Raw genomic sequence first — 24358 nt, 5'->3', positions numbered from 1 at the left:
AAAACATATCGGGTATGCTTTCTTCAAATTTCAAGTGGTGCTACTTGTATAAAGTCATGGTATTTGATGCTTGTTTCTTAAGGGATTGCTGGTAGAATGAGTAAGAGAAGTTACAGGTCTGAGTCATTACTTTCCCACTGTGAACATGTTTTCATTAATATTAATATTTTCAATGTTATTACATTTATATTATAAAGATAAGTTTCAGCCAGCAGGGAAAAAAAGATTGGAGAAATAAGAGAGTAATGTAAGAATACATTTCTAAACATAGCAGATTGGGAGTGTCCATCTGTGATGTATCTGTGGAGTTCAGTTTTATTAGGATTTGTTAGCGGTAATATAATGTTTGGGTTCAGTAAATACTCTGAAAGGTAACTCATATCTGTGCACTTGGGCACTTGCATAAATCTCATCAAACCAGAATGCAGGACCTAATAGCCTGTTTTCAGAGATTACAACACATTTATATTCAGATCATTTTTCAACAATGATCCCCTTTGTTCCCAAGTGAGCTTCGCAGCAGGGATATAACTGGAAAAACTTTGTACCACAGGAATTAGTAGCTTTCTGTATTTGCCTTTGAACAGTTTCTGCAAGGTGTTGTGGACTTAAGTACTTCTGCTTTACTCACGGATTTGTAATTCACGCTTCATGATTCCAGATCGTGACTGTCCCGTTACTAACTTTGTGCCTTGTACCAAAAAAACCTTGAAATAATTTTCTGTCCCTGAACCTCTTGAAATATAAGGACAGGAACAGCAAGTAATGAACATGGGATCAGTGCAGGTTGTATTTACAAGGCAGAAATATATCTTGAATGCTGAGAAAATGCAAGCTCAAGCAAGTATGTATTTTTGTCAGCCATAAACCTAATGTGGTTAATCTTCATTTGTAACTTCAATTACCCTTGCCAGGCTCTTGTGCTGTGAGTAAAAAATGTAGTAGTACACCTATTCACTTATTTCTGTCATAGAAATTATTATAATTGTTTGATTTGCAGACATGCAAAATGCATCAAAGTGATATTTGGGAACTGTTTGGAAATGTTAAGGGGAGGTTGAGGGTTTTTTTGAGGTGTGTTTCTTAAATATTTTAAAACTCCTTTTTTGTGTGATGACAGGTCCACGCTGCAGAGTGAGTATTTTGCAGTAGTATCCACTACATCAGGAATCACCTCAAAAATGAGGCAATGCCTTGTATTGAAAGAAGTGTGGGAGAATCAGTCACCCACCATACTAAGAGCAGGAGAAAAGAGGAGGTTTCATCAGTTCACCAAAAGAAAATAGTCTCCTCTGTGCCCTCTTTTACGTATATGCAGTGAGCACAGAAGGCAGCAACGTTGTCTTGACACTTTGTAGAACTCTTGATGATACAGTCTAACATACGTGGCCATCACTGATTCTGCTTAGTAGAGGACAAATGTCACGCGTCCTTGCTAGTGCGCTATTTCCCAGGGAACTCGTATCTCGTTTTGGTGGAGCAGAGCTCTGCTGCACAGGGCGCTCCGCTTGGCACTGCGTTGTCTGGAATGACCCCCTGAAGCTTCACTGTTGAAGTGGAAACTGGAAATCAAATAGTCTTGCACCAAAGGCCCCTCTTTGATGAAATGCTTTTTGTAAAATATCCAGGATCCAAAGTACATGGTTAAGCACTAAATTCTACAGAAAAGTCAAGATTTTAGTACCAAGGTGATGCATGGCTTGGATTGCATTTCATTAGGCAGCACTATGCACCCTCAGCAAGTCAGTTAACTATAATGATCTTGCTTTCAAAATGTTTAAAAATTGGTTGTTAATTGAAATGCCCCACCTTAGCGTAACAGCGCTGTGATTGTATCAGCTACGTTACCGTTTAATTGTGTGTAGCACGAGAAACGTACAGTCATGACATTTTAGTTACCTTCTTGGTATGGAAGTGCTATTCATTAATGAAAGGATGAATTGAGAAGTGTTTGGTGAATTTAATGTGATCTTCAGGTACCTCATGAATGAATGAAACCTGCTGTTTCATTCATTTTAGGTTAACCTGTTAGTCCCCGTATATGTGAGTACCTCAGGGTACTCTTAAGTACGCTTAAGTGGGGAGAGAATTTGTCTTTATTTTCTTGACAGAGGAACAGTAGGCAAAAATGTTTGCCTGGCTTCCTGCAACTGGGGAGACCCCTGATATCCAGGCCTGCTGCTTCTGCTACTAATTCAGTGCAATGTGAGGTAGTCCACCTGCCTCAGCATCCTCATGTTTAGGTTTTACAGAAGCATCATGAGTATTGGCTACTTTGACCAGGTAAGCCTCTGAGAAAAGCAAAATGAAGCATTTGGAGAACCTGTGTATAAGAGAACATGTACTTAACACACAAAGTTAAGATCCAAGAAAGACTAGAGCAAGTCTGAAGGAGAGCTACCAAGATGGTTGGGACTGGAGCACACTCCTGTGAGGAGAGGCCGAGGGAATGGGTCTTGTTTAGCCTGGAGAAGGCTTTAGGAGGGACCTGTTAGCCACATATGAGGAAGCTATAGAGAATATGGAGCTAGGCTCTTCAGAGACTTGTGTGATAGGAGAAAAAGAGATGATAAGTCACAAATGGATACAGGTTAGGAAAAACATTCACTGTAAGGAGGATAAACACAGGAGCAGGTTCCCCACAGTGGCTCTGGAAGCTCCATCTGTGGCGCTTTTCAAGACCACCTGGACAAAGTTTAAGCAACATAGTCTGAATTCACTGTGACCCTGCTTTGAGCAGGAGGTTGGGCTACAAACCTCCAAAGGTGCCTTCTGGCCTGCATTGTTATGATTTATAATGGAAATGCAGAAGGAAGGTTAAAAGTTTTGGTTATTTAATAATGGACCCCTCTGTTAGCATCTGTGCCTTCTTGAAGTGCAAAAAATGCTCTTAGATCAGCCATTCTAACTATGTCAAATCGAAAGAGAGATTATTTTCTTAAGTATGTTCTGATGGCAGACCCCATCATTAAGTCACATGCATCATCTTGGATGACTTCATGTTCAGTGCCTCTGTCTTTTGGTACATATTTTTATTTAGCCTGGGTTTGACTGCAGCGAAAATCAACACAAAACTCGGGTGTTAAGGAACACCAAATATCAGGTCTGATTGCCTTAGAATCAAATAATCAGAAACTAAGAAAATTGCCATTTGCAGTGTGTAGGTTATTTCTGTTAAAGTAGACCAAATCCATACCTCTATCATAATGTTGCTTAGTCTGCCTGTAAATCATCTCAACTATGCAGTAGTGCTCTCTGGTGTTTCCTGAGTGAAGTGTTTTGGTATCTTGTCTGGTCATTGCATGGTTTGCAGTCTTACGTTTTGCATTCTTGATTTTTTTCAATAGGTGTCGTAGTTGATACGGCATGGGTTGTAGGGACAGAGATCTTCCACAAAAAATCAGAAGACAAAAACCTAAAACTCCCCAAAGTTGCCCGTTGCCATTCCTACGTCTTCAGGAGACTTATGGTTGTCAATTTCTTTTTTTCTGTTTCTCTTGCTGTTACTTTTCCCAACCTCTGCCGCCTTCTCTGAAGAGGAGTCAGATGCAGTACAGGAGATTTCTTTTGGATGTCTCTGCTTTTTCCCTTACAAGCAAGAGAATTGCTCTCATCAGACTTCACAGATCATTTTACAATGACAAGAAGTGTGTGATACATATGCAAAAACAGGAATAAGAAAACAAAGCAGAAGAAATGCAGTCAGTATGATGACAAGACATTGATGTTATCTTATGGACATGTCATATCAGACATCCTGAGAGTCTGTTTATTTCACTTTCACATCATGTATACAAAGTCAACTGCATAAACAGTAGGCAGGAGGCCGGGCGCTGAATTTCCAGGGTAGCTCTATTACAATATGTACAGAGCAAGAAAAAAATGAAGGTGATGGCTGATTTGGAGCGGAAGTTCATGTCCCCCGCCTCCCTCTCCTCAGCAGGTTATAAAACTGAAAAGCCAGCTGCTCGCCCTCGGCACCCAACCCATGGTACGCTCCCACTGCCTCTGGCCTTACAGTGATCGTAGTCAGGAAGGGAAACAGAGGTGTCCTTTTAGCTCTGCTGGCTGCAGACGTAAAAAACCTGCATTACTCTGTCACTACTGCTGCCGCCAGTAAAAATTAATGTGCAAATGGTGAAATTGGTTGCCCCTTTATTTGTCTTACCAGTGTAACGTGGTGTGTGAGGGGGCCCTCCCCACAAACGAGACTCTAATAAAATTAGAAATTTGCCTAGGAACAGAAGAAGGCTAGAAGCTTCCCGCCGAAGGAAACGGTGAACAAAATTCAGACTCTGAGAGGGGCCTCGCTGTCTCCTCTGCCAAAACAGCCCGCCAGGCAGGAGTGCTGCCCACCGTTCTCCCCTCTCGCTCCCCTTCAAGACAGGTACAGGCACAGGTCACGTGGCTGCTGCCACCAAGGTACTGAGATGATCCCCATGTCTCCTACACTTCCCCATGTCCAGAAATTTAATGTGGCATCCACAGATGTATGTTTGTAGCTGGGGAAGATTATCTGATGCCTTAATGATCATGTGGGAGACCTGGTCAGTGTGGGAAGGTGACAGGAGGAAGGCGTGGAGTAGGGTTTCCACGTAAGTGTGCAGAAAACATTACCCAGGACTGTCGTGGCTCTTTGGTGCCTCACAAGGCACAAGTGAAGCTGAAGCTCAAGTGTTTGAGCGGCACCTGTTTTTGTGTGGGGAAAAAGGCCCTGGGGAAGTGTGTGCTGTTGTGTTGCGGGGCCATGTTGGGGTTGGGTTCTGGCTCTGGGGCCCTGCACGGTGCTGAGGTGGGTGGTTTGCTGGCAGATGTAGGCATTTTGGCGGTTCTACAGGGTCCGGCTGGGAGCAGCAGTGCTCAGGGGAGCTGTGGCTAGCAGGACCTGGTTGGGGACTGGACAAGACCTCCATCTTTCCCCAAGACATGCCTCAAATACTGCTGTCCCCCATGACGCATCCCACACCACTTTGTCTCATCAGAAAGATGTTCCGAGACCTGTTGTTAAAACCTGTCCATAGGAATCCACATTGTGACTGCCATGAAGGTAAGCTACGCTGGGTGACAGGAGATATTTTTCACAATATACTAGATGAGAAGAGATAAGGGCCACTGAGTAGCACCAACAAGGATCACCATCTGTAGCCATCCGCTTCCCCCGCCTTCTCAGGCCTGAAATCTTTTACATAGTTGGAATCAATTCAGTAGCCTTTGGTTTTGCTTCGTACTGATCTCATGGCATCTGGACATCTTCTTGGCTCAGGGTGAGTCAACAACTGAAAGAATCAGAAACACTGTTTTCTTTCAGCTTAGGGAATGATAAAACTTCTTATGGAACATTACATATTTCACTCCAGCAGCAGCAGCAGTGTCCTTTGGCAGGAACACACTTCATTTGAAGTACAATAGATCAATCACAGTGATTTGATGGAATGGGCAAACTTTTTTTTCTTCCTCACTATTAATCATTTTTTTTGTGGACGATTGTGTCCTAAGCCTTTCTGACTTGGAAAGAACCCAGGATCCAAAATTAAAGATTACCGTAAATCCTTACCACCAGACGAATTATTCTTCTGGGTGTATCATGGCACTTTTTAAACATCTACGTATTAGTTGAACTCATATAGCAGAACAGTATATGACTATTCTGCAGCTTCAGCATAATTTACATGAGCAAAGAAAATATACTGTCAAGGACCAGAAAGCAGTGTAGAAAGCTGCCTGCCTTCAGCTTCTGTGAGAAGAAAGGCACACTGTAAATATCAGAGAGAGGAGGAGATCCGTCTGAAAAGGAAATCCTCAGGAAATTAATTTTCCATGTCATCATCATGTTATGTTTTCTCCTGCATTATCTAAAAGTTATTCAAAACAAAAATAATTGTTGCTATTTAAAGAGACATCACAATTTAATTGCTAGTGTGCTTTCTACAACAGCTTTGTGTAAGTACAGCGCTTGTCAGCCTGGAGACCTGGAAAGGAAAACTGAATACAGCAGCATACTTAGCTAGAAGGTAGTTTCTTTGTTGTAGAAATCGTTTAAAATTGTAATTAATTTTATTTCCACATTGCCTTCTATTTGTACATTTCAGGATGTCTACAAAAAAAGAAATCCAAAGGTAACTTTCTTGCATCTCTGTGACACAGGCAAATATAGTTACCCACCTTTAAAAGGTTATGAAACAGGGACACGTAAGGGGGCCTCCGACAGCAGATGTTTCGACAGAAGCTAGTATGTTAAACAGTACTAAGTGTGTATTTAAGCAGAAACAAAAATTTAACACGTTTTTGTAACTCTACTAGATGAATACACACATGGGAACAAAGTCTATCCCTCACATGCCCCAGCTTTGCATCTTGAACATGCCGAGAGGGCTCTCAAAGAGCGGCAGCCTGTTACACAGTGTTACTGTGGCTGTAATCAGTAGGTAATGCATATAGATACAATAATGAAGTTCTGCACGGTAAACTCTATCTCTTTCTCAAGTCTTGCTGCTTACAATTTTATCTTGCTTGCCTATCTGTTTGTCTGCATCTCATTAGTTCTTCCAACCGTAACTCTGCCATGCTGCAAAGTGCAGATTAATATACATCGTGTCCCTGGTGAATACAGACCTGCCTATGTGTGCCAGCACGTAGTTTAATGTAAATCCCCCATCTGAATGTAACCGTGTTTCTCTGTTATGTTTGTACTTAATTAAAATAATTACTCTTTGGTTCTTTCTGTTCGTTACCTTAAATATAATGATTCAGAAAAGGGAGAAAGAGCTGATAAGGAGAGGAAGAAAAATAATATTTAAAACCTAGTCTATGTCTTTATATTAAAAAATCTTTCTACAAATAGTAAGCAACTGCTCTGGGGTAGCTGGAGGAACAGAATATATATTGATGAGTTAACAAGAAAGGGCCCTTGAGCATGCCAAGATTTCACTGATTATTCCAAAGCTAAAATTTACAAGTGTCTACATTGCCAGAAGACAGCAATGAAAAATGTTGGTTTTGCCCTCTGTAGTCATCCTATTTTATGCCATCCTTAAAAAAAAAATAGTGGTTTTGAAGTGATTTTATGAGATCATTTCATAAATCTTGTTTATCTTCAAAAACCTCTTTTTGTTCTTCCGGAGAACAAACTGTCCAAATGTTGTTATTTTTCTTTTTGATTTCAACTTAATCCTGGAGTGAAAGAAGCCTGTCTGGTGCACCCTGTCTCACTCCCTACCGTAGCGGTGGGCAGCCATCGAGCCCTTTTGTGCTGTAGACCATAGTTACATAGTTATGCAGAATGCTTCGGTCAGCAGCTTATCCTACTTCAGAGCAGCTTTGGGATTTTAGTGGTGCTGAAATAAGGAAGGAATAAGGTTTCTTTGCTGAGCTCAACTACACTTCAAAAAGCTATAAAATACTGCTCCCAAAAGGAATTGGCCAGCTCTATTTATTTTTAAGATCCAAGGTCAAAACCTGACCAGAGCTAACGGAAAGAATCCCAAAACCACCCCTACCTGTTCTGAGGCCTGGGTTAAGGAAACGCCTTGTAAAAGCATCAGGAAAGACTGCTTTACCGTGTGCGAGGTGCACTCTTGTAGTAATCAACAGTGGATGTGAGTTCAGACCATTTAACATTTATTAAACGGGTGGTTTACCAGCCAGGTCTAGCAGCCCCTGAAGTCTCCCTTTTTTCCATATTTTCTTCCATTTCCTATTCAACCTCAAACCTTCAATTAAAAGTGTTAAATGACAACTTTTTGTAAGTTACAGGCATACATTGGATATCCTTGTGATGACTGAGAGCTATCTGAACAACCTTTAAGAACACTGGCCACTTCCAGTTCAGCTGTGAGAACAGGCAGGGGAGATACAGTCTCTCTTCATACCACCTTTGTTCCTCCTGGAGGGGTGCGAGGGGATGGTGAGCGCCAGCGCCTACTCTCCAAAATTCCTGCAGAGTATCGTGTGGTCCTCTTTTTTTATCTTTTCACTTTGCCCCAAGCCTAATGCTTATTAGTAGTTAATGAAGTCGTTTGGACTGTGTCATGACCAACACACAGGTAAGATTCACTATCTATTAAATAATTGTTTTAAATATTGCATTAAATAATCTAGGACTCAGTTTCTGAAGACTGTGGCCAGGCAGTGTGGGAAGTGGTTACAGGAAGGCTGTTCTTTACTAGATATATCCTTCAGCTCTGTTCCCAACCAGCAGGTTAGTTAACCAGGATTTAGGTCCTCTTTACCAACACACAGGATAAAATTGCCAGATTCCCTGATAGCGTGAAGTAGGACGTAGACGTGAGATTCCCTATACAGGCACAGAGGAATAAATAGAATTAAACATGAGTAAAAAGTTAGTCTAATTAGTGTCATAGCAGAGGAAAAAGGGTAATTTAAACTAGAATTTGAATTGTAATGCCGCAGCATTAGCAGTGGCATTCTGACGTACAGAATTACTGTGCGGCTTTCCACCCCTTTTCAGAAAATATGTTTCTGGCTGAACAGGGTTGAATACCTCTGAAAAATGTCCTAAATATTTAGAATACTGCTAGTCCTCTGCAAACCCATTAAAAAAAAGTATTAATACCTAGTGTTTAGGATTATTAATTCCTTGTTTGTTAATGATTTCCACATGGAGGTGCTGTAGAGTTAGAAATGATCCAAGAGAAAACACTAGGTTTTGAAAGAACGTAGAAACATTGTATCATCTCTTGGTTAACTGAGCAAACCCCAAATCTGTCATTAATGCTGAGGGATATGTGTCCTTTCAGCTTTTGCTAACCATAACAAGTTTCAGTAGAGCTTGGAAAGATGGGTCAAGAAACCTTTTTACTTTGTTAATGGCTTCTATTCACTATGCACCCAAACATGCTGATCTCAGTAAAATGAAAATGGCAAATAATATTGGTCCATTCCCTTCATCCTTTCTCTGTGCCTTCAGAGACTTCTGTCAGATGGACCTACCAGCCCACAGGGTGGCTGTGAATGCAGACCTTTGTTGTCATTCTTTTGCCTTACTGAGCTTTCAGCAGGACTTTTCTGAAGCCCCTTCCAGATATGAGCTCTTGAGCCTTACAGCCCAAGTGCATTTGAAGGATACTTATACTATGTTTCAAGGATAACCCAAAGATTATGGAGGATAAACTATGGCTAATCCTGTCAGTGCATAGGTCAGGCTATGGTGGCTGACGCGACTTGCGGGGGCATAGCTTGCATTAGCCCAAGATCACTTTTCCATGTAGCTGAAATAGTTTCTTCAAATGTAGTAATCTAAGTCAGCAAAAGAGTTGTCACAACCGTGACTGTACCTTCTTGTTGTCCTTGCTGTGCTACCTGTTGTGGTTTAGAGGCATGGAGCCAAGGCAGTATCAGTGTAGCGTGGCCATCAGTATTTTTAGCTAAGGGGAAGTTCTGCACATGGACTGAACTCTCCGTTGGTTTCTTTCCAGCTGGAATCCCCTGAAATAAAAATTTGTGTTAGTTATTTGCAGGATTGAAATCTCTGTGGTAGGTTGACCCCAGACAGCAATGAAACACCCACCAGCCACTCATTCCCCCACCCCAGTGGGATATAGGAGAGAACTGGAAGAGCAAAAGAGAGAAAAAAATGTGAGTTGAGATAAAGACAGCTTAATAAGAGAAAGGAAGAGGAGGAAAAACACCAAGTGATATAAAGATATTCACTCTACACCTCTCACAAGCAGGCTGATGCCAGTCTCCAAGCAACAGCTAGCTAGAAAGTCTACCCCCAGTTTTATTGCTGTAAGTAACATCATATGGTATGGAATATCCCTTGGGTCCCTTTGATCAGCTGGGGTCAGCTGTCCTGCTGTGTCCCCTCCCAGTCTCTTGCCCAACCCCAGCTTACTCGCTGGAGAGGGCACAGAGTGAGAAAAGGAGAAGGCCTTGATGTTGTTTAGCAATAGCTAAAACATCTGTGTGTTATTAGCACTGTTCTAGTCACTGATTTAAACCACAGTACCATATGGGCTGCTATAAAAAATTAATTCCATCCCAGCCAGATCCAGCAGGGTCTCCTACACCATAAAGTCCCTGGTTTTGCATTCCTGGTTCTTGGTTTCCTTTTCCTGGAACAATTTCTTGGTTCCTGTTCCCATTTTTCTGCTATATTTAAAAAAGTATACTTGAAATAAATGTTTCTTCTGTAACAAGTGCTAGAAGCATCTTGCTGTGCTTGGAACCAGTGCTAAAACCCACAAAATTACCAGGCACTGATAAATTCATAACAGTTTATGCAATATACTTCCTTAGTCAGGGTAGATCCATCTATTATTCTTTCTCCACACAAATACATGCACCCCTTATTTCAACAAATATACAAATAAAACTATTAATATTAGTGAACTATAATGGAAGGTAGAAAACTATTCAATGCTTATTCTATTATATTATATATACATTTGTGTATATATGCACACGCATTTTTATTGGTACAGCTTTATTTATTTATGCAATAGCTGTAAGATTTATGGAGAGGATCCTGAGAACAGACAAAGGCCAGAGCTATCACTGATATCAAAAACAGACTTTTGAAAGTCCATCTATTCTGACTGGGACTGCATTAGAGAAAAACTAGAAATGAAATCTAAGTTGATTTGATTTCTTAAACTAAAAGGTAGAAAAGATAATTGCCCCATCTTCCTTGAAAAAAAAATAAAAATGCCGGTGATTATATCAGTTCAGATCAGATGTGGTTTACAGAAGCCCAGACACAACCTCAAAAAAAGTGGTCAGCCGCCAGGAAAGAATATCTTTCTAACACACCACTTCTTGGCCCATATATACTCTGTCTTCCACTCCATTCATGTTCATCCTGTATCACTCTGCAACCTTTCACCACTGAGCTGGTCAATATTTGAAATGTCCCAAACCGCACTATAACCCATAGCTGGTCTTGGTTCCCTTCACCTATGCAGGGTCAAATAGTATTTTTGCTGCCTGTAAAGGAACCAATTCAGTGGAAACTGCTGTGTACGCAGCAGAAAAGACTAGAACAGGTGCCTAAGTAATTTCAAATTCCCACTAAGAAAAAAAAAAATCTTACCTTTATGAGAAGGTGGATTAGAACTAGAAGAGGGCTAAATCTAATTTCTTACCCTCCTCTGCCTTTAATTGCCTTAATGCAAAGGCTTTTTTCAGCTGTTCATCTGAAAAAGCTTATGGGGAATTTTTTACTGCAATACCTTAATGACAGATAAGGCATTCGTGACAGCTGGAAGAATCTTTTTGGTTGGAGCGTTAAGCTCGGTGCTTATTTTAAATATTGCTGCTCATAAGACAGTCCCTTGTGTTCTAGTGATATGTGTCTGATGATTTCATGTAGCATGTCAAATTCTTTCTTCTCGTAGATACGCATGACTTGCCATTGCCCTGAATAGACTCCAGTCTAATGGCAGGCAGTAATTTACAATGGCAGCAATTTACAATGGCAGCTTTTTATTATTTTACTCATTTTATCTTTCTGTAAGTGAACAATCCTTTGTCTGATTGTGTTTCTGAAGCTGTTCTGGTCAGACAGACAGGCTCTTGCATTGCTCTGAGCTATAAAAATCTTAGCAGGCTAAATAGTTCAGATGGCAATTAGTCAATAGTTGTTTCCCCTGGCTGCCAAAACAACTTAAGCATGCCCTGAATATAGTGAATATTTGCTTAAAAATCAAGCACCCAGGCTGCTCAAATAAATTCACAGGACGATGAAATGATTGTGTGTGAAGAGTCTTTAGCTGTGGTTGAGGTGGAGAAGTGATAACTTCCATTAGAGCCAAAATTAAATGAAAATATGTAAAATTTAGATTTTGAGGTTAAGTTCTTCCTGATATTGGAAAAATCAGTATGAAACACACATTTCAGCATAGTATCCCTCTATTTTACATTACTTTTTTCCCCAAGTTCTTTTTTGCTTTATAAAGTATAGCCCCCATATTCTGTGAAAGCTAAACTCTAAAGTAAAAGGAAAAAACAGATTATTTTCTATGTCTCTAATCCCATCTCTTCTTTGGTGACCCTGTAGCATTACTGGATGCAAATATGCAGGGACCAAAATCTTAGGATCTGCTTAGAAACTGATATATTTTCCACTAACTCTTGCATAGTAACAATCATCTTTATCATGGTATCAGCATTTAACATCCTGTATAGAGAGGGTAATCATGTTTAGTTAGCAACGGCAATTGTTCATACTTCTTTGTCTGAATTGTTTCAAAATCAAGGCAAACTTTCCTTAGGGCTGGTACAACATACTTTCACAATAAAATTAAGGGAGAAGAGGCATCTAAAATTTTCCTATTCTCTTTGAATTTGGAAAGCCTCCTCCTGCCAAGGTGAAATGCTGTATCAACCCCACGTGGTATCAAAGTTTTCCCTCTCCTGTGTGCACATGGTCCGCAGAATTTTCCTCTGTATTATGTAATGAAACAAGAGGGATTTCCTCATCATTTCAGAAACACATTTCTAATGATCATGCTCCATCACTGGCTTGGATCTCCTTGGGTTAATTAAAACCATTTATAATTTTCCAAAAACACCACTGTCCTTGCCTACCAAGATAAAGCAATACTCTGCAGGTCTGAAAATAAACTCTGCATGGGAGAGTCTGTTCAATAAGCAGCTAGGTAATAGATGTACAACTGCTGACTGCCAGGTACGAGCTGGGAGCCAAGAGGGTTAGGGCTCTGCTGGAAAGAAACTACACCTTGGCAGTAATGAATTTCAGGATATTTTTGACACCATAATGCAGCAAGTAAATGAAGAATAACAGCACAGGTGAGAACTACTGAATTTGTAGATGACAAAGGTAATCAGTAATACTAGGGCTACAATGATGGATGAAATTATTAAGCTGTTCGTTTCATTCACAGATAACCACTGTATGAAGGAGCAGTGTTCACTTAATTTACTAGTGTTTCAGGAATTTAGTTCTTAATGGAAATGCCTGGGCATCTGCAAAGACCCTCAGCACGAACTGGAGTTTGCTATGAAAGAACCTCACTGTTTAATCTTGTAAGGTGCTCTTCTTTTTATTAGCATATAATTACTCTACAGGAGTCATACAGTTTCTGTTGTTCTGTGATTAATTTAAAGTTAACACCTGTTTGATTTAGCTAGTTTTTGTTTCTTTCTTATTGGGGTTTAATGGTATTGCTTTTCATGAGGATGCTGTTCTGCCAGATTCACTTGTCAGTTTTAACCAGTTTGTGAAATAATTGGGTACTGTTAAAGTCTCAATGAAGAATCTGGTGCCTTTTTCATACTTATTTAACTAGTATGAATTTAACTCTGAGTTAGAAATAACTGAAAATTATAGTTAACTGATGAGTTTTCTTCAACCTCCTCTCAAATAATTATGCCTCCATGTAAAACAGTAAACAGTTCTCAGTGCACTGAAACGATCACCACATTTTAAGTTAACCAGCATCTTCCAGAGAAACGCCAGGACACTATGGAACAGTCTCCCGAAGCGTTGGGCACAGGCGGTGAGATACAGAAAGGCTGGCATTGGTGCCACTGCCCACATGACAACCTTTTTGTCGTTGTGTAAGAGGGCTTCAGCACTTATGGCTGTTGGCTTACCGTATTTTGTAGATACTAGATTCACAGAATTAAAAAGGAAATAAAGTTGCGAGTTCCTTGCCTGAAGCTTGTTTACCCAGGGACAGAAGTGAGGCGCCAGGGAACAACCCACCGCCACAGTAAAAAGGGTACTGCACTTGGAGGTAGGGGTATGACTACCACATTTGTTAACATACTTCATCCTTCTGCAGTTATTTTCAGCAAAATGGTGTACACCCACAGCCTGTATGTGATCATATTTCGTTAGTAAACAGTACATGAACAGGCTAGTCTGTTTTAATAATAGTAAGAATTGCACATTAGTAATTTGTGTACCTCTACACTGAAAATGTCTGATTTACATGCTTTGGTGGTATTCGTTTACTTGCAGGGAACACCTGGCATGCTAGGCACATCAAAAACGAACAACACGCACCCCTCCCGAAATTAGCTGCAGCTTAACATCATCCATTTAGTCAGCCTGGTAATTTTTAAAGGAACTCTAGATGTAGAGTGCTTAATGTCATTCTTTCTTCGGGTCTTGCAGCAAATATATATTCACTTCTGGTGTATGTGTAAAAGTGCAAAGTGAGTTTTATAATACACGTACCTGATCCTGTTCTTTTAACAAAGCTTGCAAACTTACTGTAGAGAATCGCCGTGAGGTACGTTGTGCCAGGTGACACAGTTTTCAAGGAAGCCTGTGTGCAGACTGTTTAAGCTAAAAGGAAAATTGTGACGGAGGAACTGATTCTACACATGTCCCTGGAGTCCCATTAAAATCATGTCCTTCTTTTGTGTCCTTGGAACATTACCTGATGCTGTCTCCATCATCAGATGGAGTCACTCTCCATCATCAGGATTGCTTGAATGCTGCAGAATGATACTCTCGGATGTTAATTTGGAATGTAAGCAGCTGTTCACTTTGCTGATGCTGGATCTATTTTACTTCACTCTGCCTCAGTATTTGCATGAAAAACAACGTCCTGATGTCTACACATGTGACTGATAAATAGCTGATATTCTTAAGTGTCCAGTTCTGGGCCCCTCAGTTCAAGAAGGACAGGGAACTGCTTGAGCAAGTCCAGCGGAGAGCTACCAAGATGATCAGGGGACTGGAGCATCTCCCTTATAAGGAAAGGCTGAGAGACCTGGGTTTGTTCAACCTGGAGAAGACTGAGGGGGGATTTCATCAATACCTATCAATATCTAAAGGGTGGGTGTCAGGATGATGGGACTGGGCTCTTTTCAGTGGTGCCCAATGACAGGACAAGGGGCATTGGGCACAAGTTGGAACACACGAAGTTCCACCTCAATATGGGAAAAAAATCCTTTCCTGTGCGGGTGCCAGAGCAGGGGCACAGGCTGCCCAGGGAGGCTGTGGATTCCCTTCCCTGGAGACATTCAAACCCCACCTGGACGCGTTCCTGTGCCCCCTGCTCTGGGTGTGCCTGCTCAAGCAGGGGGTTGGACAAGATGATCTCCAGAGGTCCCTTCCAACCCCTACCATTCTGTGATTCTGTGATATAGAGTCATATTTGTAGGTGGTCAAGGGAATTAATTGATCATTTACTATTTGTAAATTAAATTAACTTTCTACTGTTTGTATATAAAATTAACTTTTTATTCTGCAGGGGAAAAGAACCTGTAAATGAACAGGAGCCTCACAATGCCACATAGATGACACCACAAGCAAATTGCAGTTTGCAAATAATGTACCAGTGCAACTAATAATTCAAATGACAATAATTTCCTATATAAAAATACATATATTTGTGGATAATATGTAAGCAGCAATGAGGACTAACTTAGAAAATACTGCACTTCTTCCACATCAATGAATCATAGTTAGGAATAAGGATAAAACCTCTTCACCCCTTTGCTTGAACAGCAGAAAGACACCAGCTAGATTTAATTATAACAATTCTAATGAAAATTTTAAAAGTCTGATTAACTGTCCCAAGTGTCAGTCAAAAGGCAGCAGGAATATGTCTGGATTAAGATTTTCTATATAAAACTCACATTGGGATTTGGGAATCCATGTTTGTAATTCTCAATGATTACTTTTATTTGCTAGTGTTGGCAAATGTTTTCTGTGCCTGTTTTAATAACTAAACAGCTCCCCATAAACTTGATCTTGCCAAATTAGCTGTTCAGGTTTGCCATATGTTGCACGGACCAAACTGTCTTGCAGTTACAAGTCTGCACTGTTTGTTCTGCGCCAAAACTGTGCCTGCAGTTTACAAGCAAACAGCATTTTAGCTCAGCAAAAGGCAAGGCTAAGGTATATTTTAAAATATTCATGATAGACAGAAAAAAAAAAAACAACTTTCTTGGAAATCATTTTATAAACAAGTTTTTGCAGCAGTTTTTTGTTGACAGTTAGGTGCTAATTAAGCACATAAGAAATGGAGGTTCTACTTTAATTTTGTGTACTTTCTTTTCAAGATGAAAGTTGAAGAAAAATGTTCTGATCACCAGGAGATAGTAATGAGGCAGCTCCCAGCAGGATTATTGGGGTACAGTATGAATATGCACTATATGCCCAGGTAGGGAAAAGGCATCCATAAAATATTAGTTCATGTTTAATTAAAACAAAACAAAAAGATATTCTGGGGCCATAGCAATAAAACTGCAGGCAAACCTCCATAGACTGAGACTGTATTTTATGGACCTAAATAAGTAAATCTTGGTTTACTGGGGTGTTGAAATCATCCAAGCAGGTTAGGCAAGAGGTCCAGCTGGGTTAAGATGGATCATCTTGAAGATGTAATTGTTTGTATCAATAAGCACTCGACTGCAGAATTTGCTACAGAAGTTCCTACACACTAAAGATGGGAAGAGCTGACGTGTCCAGTCTGTCACAACCGCAGGCAGGGAATATCAAAGCAGCAGAAAGGCAAATCTTCTCTTGCACAGCCTTTTCTCTCCCTGTCCCACTGTCGTGGTTCAGCCTCAGCTGGCAACTGAACACCAGGCAGCCACTCGCTCACCCCCCCCCACCCCTGTGGGATGGGGAAGAGAATCGGACGAGCAAAAGAACTTGTGGGTTGAGATAAGCACAGTTTAATAATTACAGTAAAATAATAATTATAATAATGATTATTATAATAATGAAAATATTGATAATATAATAAAAAGGGAAAAAAACCTAGCAAACACAAACGATACAACCACTCACCACCCGCCAACTGACACTGCCTGTCCTTGAGCCATGATTGCCCCCTCCCTCCCCCGGCCAGCCCCTCCCAGGTAACATGCTGTGCATGATGTTACATGATATGGAATATCCCTTTGGCCAGTTTGAATCCGCTCCCTTGGCTGTGCCCCCTCCCCTCCCGGCTTCTTGTGCACCCGGCAGAGCACGGGAGGCTGGAAATGTCCTTGACTAGGACAAGCGCTACCCAGCAACAACCAAAACATCTGTGTGTTATCTCAACATTGTTTTCATACTAAGTTCAAAGCACAGCGCTTACCAGCTGCGGTGAAGAAAATTAACTCTATCCCAGCTAAAACCATGACACCCCCCCATTATTTTTCAAGTAGGAAGACTACACTGCTGTGTTCCATGTGCAATCTCTTTAGCAAGGCCTGTTGTGACAGGACAAGGGGTGATGGCTTTAAACTAAAGTAGGGTAAATTTAGACTGGTTATAAGGAAAAAAATTTTACAATGAGGGTGGTGATACACTGGAACATGTTGCCCAGAGAGGTCGTAGATGTTCCATCCCTGGAAACATTCAAGGTCAGGTTGGACGGGGCTCTGAGCAACCTGATCTAGTTGAATACATCCCTGCTCACTGCAGGGGGGTTGGACTAGATGGCCTCTAAACATCCCTTCCAACCTAAACCGTTCTATGATTCTACGATTGACAACGGGGCAGCTGACCGACACCGGCACTGAAACCTGATTTGCTATGCAAAGCTGTCAAAATAGGCAATTTTGGAAGTGATGAATGGTGGAGGTCTTAAATAATTTCAACACATTGTAATTAGTTTCACCAGTAAATGGTATTTTGGAAACACCAACAAAAAAAATCATTGCAACATCATCTACAAGAATAAGTATTCTATTCCCTTTCCAGGTAAACATCTGGCACCTCCTCGTGAATACCTCTGAGAAAGTCTGTGGCAGAGCTGGGACAGGAACATGTAGTTCCTTGCTGTAAACATTATGCTTGGTCCTGTTGCCTGTGGTTCCTTATATACTTCTTTGCAACTTTCCTCTCTTCCCTAGTTGTAGAAATTGTTTGGCCACAGCAGGGGGGGGTGTGTGGGTGGTTTGGTGGCAGGTTTTTTTGGCGATATGCCTGAACCAACCCTCTAATCTGTCACACAGAAATCAATTTATAGTATGCTTACACAAGGCAGTGGGGCATGAAAAAGACATTCTTGAATTAGTGCCAGAACCTGAGATAGTGTAACTGCTTTGGCTTGATGCTGTCCCCAAAGTAATTAGTCCTGATGAGACGCTCGTTAGCTAGGGCACATAGCCACAGTTATGCAGCTGCACTGTTTTGAGGAGCCACATTAAATAGAATCATAGAATCACAGATCCATTTAGGTTGAAAAAGACCTATAAGGTCATTGAGTCCAACTGTAAATGTGGTACTAGTACCTAATACTGTAAACCTAAATAGTAATAGTCCAGATGATACTGTGGATACTATGTGGTGTTAATTTAGGATTCCTGAGCAAGGTACTCCCTCACATACTTATCTCTTGCATTACCCTAATTCTCTGATTTCCATCCAACTTACACACTGTTAAACATTTTCTGACCTTTCATTAGCCCTTACTAGTGCTAACCACAAATCCAACTAGTGGACTGTTGCAAAGGGTTTTATAGTACCTCATGCCAATCAAAGGTGCACAAGGCAGATCAAATGGTTGAACTCGATCGGAAAGCATCAAAGGTAGCTGAACGTACATAGATTGATTAGCAGCTGGTCCTGGCACACGGATCATTTCAAATAAATGAATCCCATTCCCCACATTTCTGCCCTGCACTCATTGCAGAATTACACTTTTTCTTCCTTTTCAGCTTCGTATTTTTTTACAGAAAGTTAGGTCTCCTCATCAACAAATCAGCCCAGACAATGCCTTGCCTATAGCTTTGTCTCATTCCGTTTATATGTAATGGGAAAGAGTCAAGCGGAAGACCTGCCTGTATCTTACACTAATTCCTACTTTTATCTCTTCTTGCATCCCACCTTTTACTCTTGTGTTTCCCAAGCACATACTACAAATGTCCCACTTACTTTTCTCTAGTAAAACCACCTGAAGCAGCTGAGCTAGAGAGGCACTAGCTGCTCTATCCATTCTTTATTAAGGGATGCCTATTCCCAACTGAGTGCATTTTTATATTTGTCTAATGCTTATTCTTTCACTGTTATAATATTTTTCAGGTTAATATGCATTAGACATGGTCTAGTCATGGAAATTTCATGATGTAACCCACTTTACATACACAAAAGCTGGCAGAGAGGGAGGAGCATAGATCAGTACTGTGCAACTGACCCCCACCCTTAGACCCCATTCTGAGGGAGCTTGTATTTGTTTCTGAACTTTGTACTTATGACCATCTCACCATAATCAATGCTGTCCTTAATGCAGAATAATTATGTATTTTGATTTTTAAATGTTCTCCAATACATTCTTGTGACAGGAGGTAATGAAATGTTCAAAAGGTGACTTTGAAATGGTCTGTGGAATGGTTTTCTGAATCACTGAACACTACCCAAATCCTGCTAAACACAAGGGTATTGGAACTTGCAGAGGGCATTGCAGAATACTTCCCCAACGGCTGGGAAAAGCTCTCTTAGAGAAGATCATGACCTAATAAAGTTCTTATCATTGTCCATGAAGGGGGAAGGACTTGGCTAAGTAACATCTAATTTACACAAACACACCTTGTCACCCCATTGTGGTTGGATTTCTTTTTTTTTGTGCTGAGAATGAGAACTGGCACTTTTCCGAGGAGGTGTGTCAGAGGTAAATGAACATGGCACTGAAGTATCCTATTGTGTTGTAATAGTCTTGCTGGAGACCTGAAGGTGTGTCTCTGCCTTTATAAATGCCATGCTGCTTTTAGAACTAGCTCTGATTCTTTTGAAAGGGACAAGTTGCATCAGGAGTTGCGTTTGGATATCTCCAAGCCCAAGGTATGTCTTTTAGTTATCTTACTTCGGCACTGTTCCACTTGCAACCGAAAGTTATTGTCACCTCATTATTCATTTTAATGTTATTAGTTGCTGTATTTGCAACAGAACTGTGAATACTACATAATGTTCTCTAAAGAGGGTTTTATGGAGTGAAAATCTCGTGCGTAGTATAAGGAATGAACCAAATCAAGTAAGAACTATGCAAAAGTAGGACCTGCTCACATCTGCTGCTATCTATGTATTCTAGATTCTAAATTTATGTAATTAAAGATAATTGCAGGTAGTTGAATGTTGAAATTCGTGCTTTATTGGCATGCCTACACACGAATTTCTGCTTTCTAACATGGAAACTTAGCTACAGAAATGGCTATGATGGAAACATCTGAAAAACACATTTAGGGATTTAATCAACTAAATACCAGATTTAAACCCTCTATTATTATGGTATACTCTGATCCTGAAAGCTGCTTCATAAAGAGAAACACCTACAGAAATAAACGTGCTCTGTGCAGAAGAGGGGATCAGCTTGATAATAATTTGCTAACTAGCTACATTTTAAAACTGAACTTGCATATTTGTCCCTTGAATTTGGTAGCTTTAGACACAGCCCAGTACACTGCAGGTGTCTCCACAAGCAAAAAGATAGTTTTGTTTGTTAGCAGTCAGGGCAGCAAAAAATGCATCAATAGTTACTATTTGGTATCTAGAAAGACTTCTGTCCTTATTTATTTAAACAGAAAACTGAAATACTGGCATAACCAGTGAATTAAGAAAATTTTCAGGATGCCTAAAAAATCATTTTGCTCAACTTGAACCAAATGGTTTCCTTGCTGACTGGCATATTTTTGAAGAATAGAGGTTGGAGTCAAAATCACTTATGTGCTGTTTACAAAATGGGAGATCATGGGAACAACAACTGCTTATATGTTACAATTTAAAATATCCATCTGAGACTGACAAATCCCAGGCTTAAATTCCTCCTCTGACTGCAGAAGAGATTTTAATTAAGGTACCTCAGTCACTGGGCAGTAGCACATCCTGGGGGTGACTCTCTTCCATTCACAATGCATAGATAATTAAGTAATTGGATCAGAAGGGCTTACTCCATAACCATCTACATTTCTAAAGGATAATCCATAATGGTTCTAGAAACCAGGTATTATTCATACAAAGGACAGAGGATTTTGCTGGTCACATGATTTTAATAGGAATCAAGGAGCAGTGCAATACCATGTCTGCAATACTGCAACTGTCAAAAGGAGTCCAGCATTAAGTGAAAATGTTTTTATGTTTTTGTTTGTTTCTTTCTTTGTTTTGAAGGCAGATAACAAGCAAAACAGAGAACATGAGGATCAAAAGCTTAGGACTTCTTTGTGCGTTGATTCTGGTCTCCCAGATGATACTAGCCAACTGTGAAAGACAGAAGGAAAGAAAAAAGGGAAGGCAAGACATAGAAGACAGTGGAAAAAAAACCCCGGAATCTAACCAAGAAAACGAAAAAGGGCAGAAGTCAAAGGGAGGAAAAACATCTCCTAAAGGCAAGTTTAAAACCGAAGAAAATGCTGAGTGCACCTGGGCAGTGACTGACATGACTGCTGCCACTGTACGTGTAGAGTGCAAGCATGGTGACAGCAAGTTCTGGTGTGAGTTCTCTGGAGACCCTTCCAACTGCCCACAGTATGCAGCAAACCAGAAATCCTACTGGAAACAAGTCTCCCGATCCCTAAAGAAGCAGAAGCAGATCTGTCAAGACCCCAAAAGTGTCCTGAAATCTAAAGTATGTAGGAAAGGCCCACGAGGCGCTCATCTCAAGTTGACCCACTCAAGCCTACTAACATCAGTGGGTCCAGCGAAAGGGAACATAGTTCATCATGCAAAAGAAGTTCAGACTCCAGCAGCTGCCTCTGTGGCTGAAAAAAAGCCAGAACACCGTCCTCAAGACTGTGTTGAAGACATAGATTATATTGATCAGAAAAAGGTGGCTGAGGAATACTGTCCAGAAAGCTTGCTTTCTTTCTGCAACTTTTTTATCACAATGGTGCAAGACAAAAGATGCTGAGGAAGCATTTCTAAAGCTCTGTATCATGAAAGTCTAGTCTCATCTAATTTGCTGCAAACTATTCCAGATTTTATTCTCATGTTATATAGTGTAAATAAGAAAGAAAAGCATATATTTTTCTGATTTTGTATATACACAACAGACTACACTTGACATAGTGGAATATATTATAGATTTTATTTGCATGTAGATTGCTACACAGACGTTACCAATGGGTGTTACATGCTCTACACAGAAGTGTATAAGTAGTCTCCTTGCCCTCTTTGAGCTGTGCTAGCCAAAGTGATGAATTCAGTGCTATGCACTTCATGGTTATGTACAATACTTTTGACCTAAAAATTATTAAGAAAAATAAACTTCAAAATATATTAAAAGTATTTTCTCTCTCTCTCTCTGTGTTTAACTAGATGTCTCTGCAAGTGCTAAGCCTTTATCAAAGATTGATCTTTCACAGAATCTAGGCAAAGTGTTGCTTATAAAGCAGTTTCAAAAATACTTCTGCAGCTTTGCAGATTTCAGCTTTCTCAGCCAGTGCAAGCACCATTTTGATAGGGAACTACATTATCATTAGTTTTTCATCATCATCATAATGAAGGGCAACCAGATTTTTAGATCTTTCCATAATTTTGCAAAACTTTTCTCATCAAAAGATGCTGGAAAGCTTTGCAAACTTCAATTCTCTCTTTTCTGCTATAGTATGAAACACATTATACACACTTTCTGGCAGGTAAACTGAGGCACAGAGAGAAAATGACTTATACAAGTTCGTACGCAGGCCCAGGACTGGACCCCTTACTCAAGCAGCTGAAGCACTCATGCTCAACACTGCCTGTATGTTCTTTTGAAGTTACATTTTCTGTTATCTTTATGTATGGACAACACAAATACTTTCCTATGCATTAGACTTCACCTGTATTTAAAAAAAAAGGAAATCCAAACTCTACAAGATTAGTGAATTTAGAAGAATGTAAAGCTAAATAATGACAACTGAGCTTTGCTAATATTTGAAAATAGCTGGAAGAAATGTAATATACAAGTTACACTTTTCTGGTGGCAAGCAGCTGGGAAGGATGGTCTCCTACCACAGTGGTCCACTTATAGAAACCTGAACTTTCATGAAATACAATTTTCCTGAGCTCTCCCAGCCTATCCTCATATGGCAGCTTCCCTGTCCTTTGATCATCTTGGTGGCCCTTCTCTGGGCCCCTTCCAGCCTGTCCACATCCTTTTTGTGTAGAGGGGGACCAGAACTGTACACAGTACTCCTGGTGTGGCCTGACAAGTGCTGAGCAGAGTGGGATAATGACTTCTTTCTGTCTGCTGGCGATGCCCTTTTTGATGCAACCCAGCATCCCACTGGCCGCAGCAGCCACTGTTCGCTCATGCTGAGCTTTCTGTCCACCAGGACCCCCAGGTCCCTTCCCACAGAGCTGCTCTCCAGCCAGGTGGATCCCAGTCTGTGCTGCACTCCCGGATTATGTTTTCCCAGGTGCAAGACCTTACACTTGTCCTTGTTGAACTTCATAAGGTTCTTGTTGGCCCACTCTTCCAGCCTATCCAGATCTCCCTGCAGAGCAGCTCTCCCTTCTGGAGTGTCTGCTTCCCCACTCAACTTGGTGTCATCAGTGAACTTCATCAGGCTACACTTGATGCCGTTATCCAGATCACTTATAAAGATATTGAATAACATTGGGCCCAATATCGATCCCTGGGGGACTCCACTGGTGACAGGTTGCCAGTTTGAGAAAGAGCTATTTACCACCACCCTTTGGGTGCAGCCTGCCAGCCAGTTCCCCACCCACTGCACAGACCACTTGTCTAGGCCATAATGCATTAATTTCTCCAGGAGGAGACTGTGGGGGACCGTATCAAAGGCCTTGTAGAAGTTATGTTATGTGTAACTCACCTCCTGCAACTTCTTTCTTTTCCTTCATTGTCGCATATACTCACTTTCTATTTAAATGACCATGTCTGGGAAGGGCATTTTAATGCTACTCTGTCTTGTCACTACAGCAATAAACGCCCTTGCCATTATCTAATATTAGCTAGTATTTTCTTTGCAGTGAAAAATTAACTTAGCAAAAATACTTAAATTTAGGTGGAAGTCATATATAAGAGAGGAAAGTGCTACTAAAAACAGCTTTTCGCTTCCGTTTTGCCTGTTAGTAGGAATCAAGCGTTCTTACACAGGGTTGAAATTATTTTGGCAGAGTTGGGAAGAAGGCATGGCATCAGCTCGGGTGTTAGGCACAGTATTTTAAAGATGACAGCATTCTGGAGACTCTCATAAGTACTTCATATGATATTCATTTACATTTTTGGCTACTTAGAACACTGCAATCTCTCTGTGACTAATATCTTTAATGTGGGATGCTGCTATTAGTCAGGCAAGCTGCGTTTGAGAAGGATTTGGCTGTATTTTACCAAGTCTGAATGGCAAAAAGAGAAGCAGATTCTTCTTACTGAAGTTCTAGCCTCTGCACGCCCTGTGGAAACACTGGGTATTACCAGGCTGTGCAGGATAAATTCTGTTAGACTGATGCCCACAGCAAAGCAAAATTCCAGTAAAAAAGGGCATCAGT

At 40.7% G+C, this 24358-nt stretch overlaps 1 protein-coding gene across 3 annotated transcripts; it reads left to right on the top strand.

The window, feature by feature from the left end:
• Nucleotides 1-6319: 6319 nt before the first annotated feature.
• Nucleotides 6320-22134, top strand: FGFBP1 (fibroblast growth factor binding protein 1). 3 transcript variants are annotated; one of them, XR_010372605.1, is made up of 3 exons: nt 6320-6425; nt 7747-8042; nt 13946-14724. XR_010372605.1 is itself a non-coding variant. In XM_064449167.1 (2 exons), exons 1-2 carry the CDS (start codon nt 6337-6339, stop codon nt 21774-21776), a joined length of 828 nt encoding a protein of 275 aa, XP_064305237.1. In that variant the 5' UTR covers nt 6321-6336; the 3' UTR covers nt 21777-22134. The 3 variants fall into 3 exon arrangements, 1 of the variants encoding a protein (XP_064305237.1); XR_010372604.1 differs by having other exon boundaries at nt 7753-14724; XM_064449167.1 differs by lacking the exons at nt 7747-8042; nt 13946-14724 and adding an exon at nt 21038-22134 and having other exon boundaries at nt 6321-6425.
• The last annotated feature ends 2224 nt before the right edge of the window (nt 22135-24358 follow it).

The sequence above is a fragment of the Phalacrocorax carbo genome, chromosome 4 (genome assembly GCF_963921805.1).
Source record: "Phalacrocorax carbo chromosome 4, bPhaCar2.1, whole genome shotgun sequence".
NCBI lineage: Eukaryota > Metazoa > Chordata > Aves > Suliformes > Phalacrocoracidae > Phalacrocorax > Phalacrocorax carbo.
The sequence above is the reverse complement of the archived record's forward strand: the minus strand, read 5'-3'. Positions and strand labels throughout refer to the sequence as shown.